Below are 6,848 nucleotides of genomic sequence, written 5' to 3'. Positions count from 1 at the left end.
CTTGCCACCCCTCCCAGCTTGCTACCATTTGCAAATGTTATAAGGGTAGCCTCTATACCATTATCTTAATCACTGATGAAGACGTTAAATAGAACCAGACCCAGAAATGATCCCTGCGGGACCTCTCTTGATATGCCCTTCCAGTTTGACCGTGAACCATAGATAACTACTGTCTGAGAATGGTTTTCCAACCAGTTATGCATCTACCTTATAGTAGCTCCATCTAGGCTGTATTTCCCTAGTTTGTTTACGAGAAGGTCTTGTGAAACAGTATCAAAAGCCTTACTAAAGTCAAGATATCCCACATCTGCAGCTTCCCCCCATCCACAAGGCCTATCCTGTCCTTGATCTTTCTCTTGCTTCGAATGTATTTGTAGAATGTTTTCTGTTACTCTTTATGTCTTTAGCTATTTTAATCTCATTTTGTGCCTTGGCCTTGCTAATTTTGTCCCTACATACTGGTGGTATTTGTTTATATTCATCCTTTGTAATTTGAACTAGTTTCCACTTTTATAGGACTCTTTTTTTGGGTTTCAGATTATTGAAGATCTCCTAGTTAACCAGGGTGGTCTCTTTGCCATACCTCCTATTTTTGCTACGCAGTGGGATGGTTCCCATAATAATGTCTCTTTGAAAAACAGCCAACTGTCTTGAACTGTTTTTCCCTTTAGACTTCTTCCTATGGGATCTTACCTACCAACTCCTGGAGTTTGCTAAAGTCTGCTTTCTTGAAATCCATTATGTTTATTGTGCTGTTTTCCATTCTACCATTCCTTAGAATCAGGAACTCTACCATTTCATGATCACTTTCACCTAAGCTGTCTTCCACTTTCAAACTCTCAACCAGTTCCTCCCTATTTGGCAAAATCAAACCGAAAACAGCCTCTCCCCTAGTAGCTTTCTCCACCTTCTGAAATAAAAAATCATCTCCAATACATTTCAATAACTTGCTGGAAAATCTGTGCCCTGCTATAATATTTTCCCAACACACGTCTGGGTAGTTGAAGTCCCTCATCACCACCAAGTCCTGTGCTTTGGATGATTTTGTTAGTTGTGGGGTTTTTTTTAAAGTCTCCTCCACCTCTTCTTTCTGGTTAGGTGGTCTGTACTAGACCCCTACCATGACAGCACCCTTGTTTTTTACCCCTTTTATCCTTACCCTGAGACTTTCAACAAGTTTGTCTCCTATTTCTATCTCAACCTCAGTCCAAGTGTATATATGTTTAATATATAACGCAACACCACCTACCTTTTTTCCCTGCCTGTCCTTCCTGAGGAAGCTGTACCCTTCTATACCAATATTCCAGTTGTGCATATTATCCCACCAAGCCTCTGTGATGCCAACTATGTCAGAGTTGTGTTTATTAACCAGCATTTCACGTTCCTCCTGTTTATTCTCCATACTTCTTGAATTAGCAAACAGACATCCAAGATGCTGATTTGATTTCCCTCCTATGTTCTCTCTTGTCTCTCCCTTATCCCTGCTATAACGGCCCATGCTCCCCCCAGATTCTGACCCTTCTCCCAGGTTTCCACGTTTTTTTACTTACCTATGGACTTTTGTCACTTGCCCCCATTGAACCTAGTTTATAGAATAAAGTATACATCAGTGGTTCCCAAACTTTAACAGCCCGCGAACCCCTTTCACTAATTTGTGAAATCTCGTGAACCCCCTCCTAAAAATGAATATTTCCAGGGATTTAAGTTTAAATTTCCTCCGCACTCCATGGGGCTCCTGCTGCTGGACCCCATTGACCGCTCCGGTCAACTGAACTCCTCTGAGCTCGGGCTGCAGGTCCTGCTGACCGCCAGGGCTTGGGCTGCCAGCCCAAACTGCCCAGCCCCGCTCTCCCTGGGGCTCGCGCTGCCAGCCCCACATGGAGCGCTGAGGTTCGGGCTGCCGGCTCCCCCACTGATGGGGGCAGGGCTCGAGCTGCCAGCCCAAACTTCCCGGTCCAGCTCTCCCTGGAGCTCGGGCTACCGGCCCCGCACAGAGCACTGGGGTTCGGGCTGCCGGCTCCCCAGCTCATGGGGGCAGGTCTCGGGCTGCCAGCCCCAACTGCCCTGCCCTGTTCTCCCTGTGGCTCGGGCTGTCTGCCCTGCAACCAGGTCCCACCTGCTCCCTCCAATGCCCGAGGTCCTCTGGCCGCCATTAGTGAAATTTTTCTGGCAAACCCCCTGTAGCATTCTGTGAACCCCCAGGGGTTCGCGAACCCCAGTTTGGGAACCACTGGTCTACATTAACCTCTGAGGAGACTTGTTTAAAAGGATTTTTTTCAATCCTTCTCTTTCTTGAGGTGTTTCCGTTTTATGTGGTTGAAGGAGCAAATGCTATGTAACTTAATAAATAATATTTACTTCTGTGAATTTGTATGGGTTCTCTTAACTGAATTGCAGCACTAACACATAAATAATAACCCACATGAGTGGACAATATGGGACCCTTTTAGAGACCAGTCAGTTTTAAGGGATGTACACAAGCTAGAACAAGCTAGAACTTACCCTGAAGGATGGGATTGCTGAGGCAAACTAACATGGCTGGGAGGTCTGTGGTGCCTGAAAGGAACGGATGGAAACTTCAGGAGGGGACCTGCAAAAAGGCATGATAAATCACCCAGTGTACGTAATGGAGAGACAAGGGGCTGGAAAGTAGTAAGGAGCAGAACCAATGAAGAACAGCCTAGGCAGTAAGAAGTAGCGCAGAAGCTCATAGGGTGAAAAGATACATTCCCATAGGTAAATACATCCAACATGGTACATTATTATGGGCAAATACAGGAACTCCTCACTTAAAGTCATCCTGGTTAACGTTGTTTCGTTGCTGATCAACTAGGGAACATGCTCATTTAAAGTTGCGCAATGCTCCTTTATAAGGTTGTTTGGCAGCTGCCTGCTTTGTCCATGGCTTGCAGGAAGAGCAGCCCGTTGGAGCTAGCTTGTGGGGGTTTGGAACCAGGGTGGACCGGCAGCCCCCCCATCAGCTCCCTGCTCCCCTAAGTTCCCTGTGCAGCAGCCGCCCAGCAGGATATCAATTGCCGGCAGTTCAGCTGTCCCTCCCCCCACTGCCCTGTGCTACTCCTACCTCTGCCTTGGAGCTGCTCCCAGGAGCCTCCTGCTTGCTGTGCAGGGGAGGGGGCTAATGTCAGGATCTCCCCCTCCCCCCTACTCCTGTCCCCCGCTTACTCCTTCTCCATATAGAGCAGGGGAGAGACACAACAGAGCTCAGGATGAAGAGAGCTGGCCACAACGGCTGTCTCAACTTCCTGATCTTTTTAAAGGCAATGTACTTAAAATGTGGTGTCAGCATACTTAAAGGGGCAATGCGCATCTCTCTCTCTTTCTCCCACACACAGGGTGTGTGTCTATGTCTCTGTCTGCCATGCTGTCTCCCCTCCCTCCATTCGTGCTGTGTTGTAGAGTGTGAGGCTACATTAACAACAATGTGTTAACCCTTGAGGGCTCAGCCGAATGCTAGTTCATCATTTAGCAGTAAGGCATTCCCTGGGAAATATCCCACCCTCTTCCACCCTCTAACTTCACCACCTCAACCAAGCTTCAAAATCATCATTGCTGTGTACAGTATTAAATTGTTTAAAACGTATACTCTGTGTGTGTGCGTATATATATATAGTTTTTTGTCTGGTGAAAATACAGTTTTTTGTCTGGTGAAAAAAATTTCCCTGGAACCTAATTCCCCTCCTCCCCCCTCCATTTACATTCATTCTTATGGGGAAATTGGATTCGCTTAACATCGTTTCACTTAAAGTCGCATTTTTCAGGAATATAACTGCAACGTTAAGCGAGGAGTTACTGTACATCCAAGCACATGAATGATGAATTTTTCATAAACAGAAGGATCTTTTCTGCCCCTTTTTTAGGCTGCACTGGGCCACTTTATTGTCCCTCCATTTTTTTAAATAGCTTTAGCCTATAGAATATCATCTTCATACTTTTATTCAATCACTCATTCAGGTTTATTTCCCATTGAAAATGCAAAGAAAAATACCTGAAAACTAGTTCCTGAGCCCTGGCTATCATTTTTTTTTAAAGAAACTTTTCATTAAGGCAAAGCTACAATAAAACGTTAACACACGACAACATAAATTCATAATTCAGGATCACATTAATATTCAAAGAACCTGGCTCAAGATTCCGGATTGCTGGCTGGGGAGCCCACCTTCTGTAAGTATGCTAAACATGGTGACCAAATTTGTAAATACATATCCTCTTTTTGGAGCTTCTCTTGTGTATGTACTTGGGTGAAAGGTTTCCCATTAGAAGGACAGTCCATCCCTACAGCCCATATTTATTGCCTAATTCTCTCTTTCATGACTGGACTGAATTGATATGATATCATTAGAACGTTTTCCTGCGCAATTTCCTAATAACCCATTTAAAATATTTTTTCTAGTTCAACAAGGCAATTAGTCTGACAGGCTCATTCCTGGTAAACTTGCTTTTAAAAATGAAACAGTGGACATCATTAACAATGAATATTTACCACACAGTGGTATTCCCGATACTTAGAATGTGAAATACCTCAAATACCACAGTAAATTTAACTACTGTGGGTGGTAAAGATCCAATTTAATGTTCCTCACTGTATTTGTGTGCAAAAGAGTTCACTAAATTAGCTTTTTTAATTCAGTTCAACACAAACAGTTGGAGGTTTTTAAAAATGGAATTCCCTCTCCTCTACTCAGCCCACAAAAATCACTGCTAGGCCCAAACTTTCCATATCAAGCACTAGCCTAGAACAAGTTGTTTTGGCCAAGTTCTAAACTTTCAAGGGATCAGAGGTTTAGTTGGGCTGGGAAGTGTAACCACAGCTAATCTGCATTTAACCAGGATTTATTTGGTGTGCATATTAGGCTGGAAATCTCATGAGAACACTCTGGTGAAATTTTGAGAACCCCTTGTTATTAGGATAATTGGAAACATAGGAGTTGCCATGCTGGATTTGACCAGTGGTCCATCAAGTCCAGAATCCTGTCTCTGACAGTAGCCAGAACCCAGCTGCTTAAAAGAAAGATGTAGCAAAACCCACAGCAAGCAGTTATATCTGGATAACCTGCCCCCAGAGAGTTTCTTCCTAACCCTGTTAAGTAGAGGTTGGCTTGTGCCCTGAAACAGGATCCCTTCCAAAACCTAATGGAAGCTACTGATAGTATAGCTTTCCAGGTGGTAGCCTAGAACTCACCTTTACTGACCCAGAGGAAGGGTGGAGGGGTTTGAACATTTAAAAAAGAAAGAACACTGCTAGACTTTGCCAACCTCAAAAAGTACAGGCTTGGTTTGAGTTTCAGAAGAAGGTTCATCCGTTCTTGTTTTATATGAACTGGTTGGTTCATCACTATTATAAATCCAAAATAACTGGGGTTTCTACTGCAGAAGGAAATTCAGTTACAACCATATTATTATAATAGTGTAATAAAGATATAGATGTAGTCAATGTTAGGATCAAAGCACCCTCCCTCCCTCTCTCCAACAGCCTTCTTAGTTAAACTTACTTCATACTTGGAGCCAACGTTTTGTTGAATAACATATTCAAAAATTAAGGCGTCTATGAAATATGGCTTGATTTCCAGAATAGTAGGCACCCACAACTCCAATAAAAGTCAATGGGAGCTGCAAGTGCTCATCACCATTTAAAAAAGACCAAACAATCCCTGTGTGCGCTCACAGTCTCACATTACTTCTTCAGACACCACCTAAGCTCACCCATACATCAGTGAGTAACACTTTCTCTGCAAACGCCATAAATCTGTTGTCAACTGCTAAAACCATCCAAAAGAACTTTGTATTTTGTTACCATAAATGTTGGGGGAGAAAATCCTTCTTGCTTCATTTATGTAGCAGCAAAGCAAAATGTTTATTCATTTTACCCATGGACAACGTCATCTCCTTTGAAAAGAACCTGTGAAATAATTTCCAGCAATATATTTATAAACGTTGTCTTTATTAAACAGTTTTCTCAGCACATTAGCAATTTTTTTTTAATTCCGGGTTCAGAACAAAGGAGTTTTTTGCCCTCATTTTCTTCTGTACCATCAGGCTGTTATGCCAGTGTTAAATAATTCTCTCACAACACTTCCGAAAAGCTCTATGCAAAGGTGTCCAAATTCACACGGCTATGGTTTCCAGTGTGTAATGTCTAACCTGGAGTCTGACAAAGAACCATAGAGTGTCCTGCACCACATCCAATTAAGAATGCTTTTCCAGAACCAAGAGCTGTGATTGGCTTCGGGGCATAAACATTTGCTTCTGTGCCATCACCACACATCCCATGTTCATTCCATCCCCAGGAGAAACAATGACCACCTAGGGGAGAAGGGAAAAAAGTTTCAATGAGAATATTTGTTACAAACCAATGTAAAAAACACAAAGCTGGCTCTTTTATGGGAGGGAGTATAATCAGCCATCTTCTAATTATCAGAGAATAAGTTACAATCTACCTATTCCTTCCTGATCCTTAATAATTAAAAAGCAAGGAAGAGGGTTAAGAATTGATTAATAAGATTACAATTTATTATTTTTACAAGTCTCACAAAAGCGTGCTGGCACCTTAAAGACACAAAATAAAACTCTCCCAGAAAGCTTACAATTTAGTGCCCCCATCCTGTAAGCTGTTCTGAGAAGGCAAACCCCAGTGCCATGCATTGGACTATTTACTTTAATCCCACCTGCACAGAGTGGCATGAAGAATCAAGGTCTATGTGGACAAAGTGGCAAAGGAAGGAAGCAATACAATCATATATTTATTCCTATTTTCACTTTAATTCTCACGGCTTTTCCTTGTGTTTCTTTTTATATGAACCCCTGGCAACTTGTATTGCTGTTATTTGTGA

At 42.8% G+C, this 6,848-nt stretch overlaps 1 protein-coding gene across 1 annotated transcript in view; it reads right to left on the bottom strand.

Annotated features, from left to right (window-relative positions):
- Window positions 1-5,960: 5,960 nt before the first annotated feature.
- The window catches only part of SERGEF (secretion regulating guanine nucleotide exchange factor), a 257,144-nt gene continuing 256,256 nt past the window's right edge, over window positions 5,961-6,848 (bottom strand). The window contains exon 11 of the mRNA XM_077818328.1: window positions 5,961-6,321. Within this exon, the coding sequence (XP_077674454.1) occupies window positions 6,155-6,321 (167 nt within the window). The 3' untranslated portion in view covers window positions 5,961-6,154. The remainder of the gene's footprint in view (window positions 6,322-6,848) is intronic.

This window comes from Eretmochelys imbricata, chromosome 6 (genome assembly GCF_965152235.1).
Source record: "Eretmochelys imbricata isolate rEreImb1 chromosome 6, rEreImb1.hap1, whole genome shotgun sequence".
Lineage (NCBI taxonomy): Eukaryota > Metazoa > Chordata > Testudines > Cheloniidae > Eretmochelys > Eretmochelys imbricata.
Note: the sequence above shows the minus strand (reverse complement) of the source record. Positions and strands in the feature narration are given on the sequence as shown.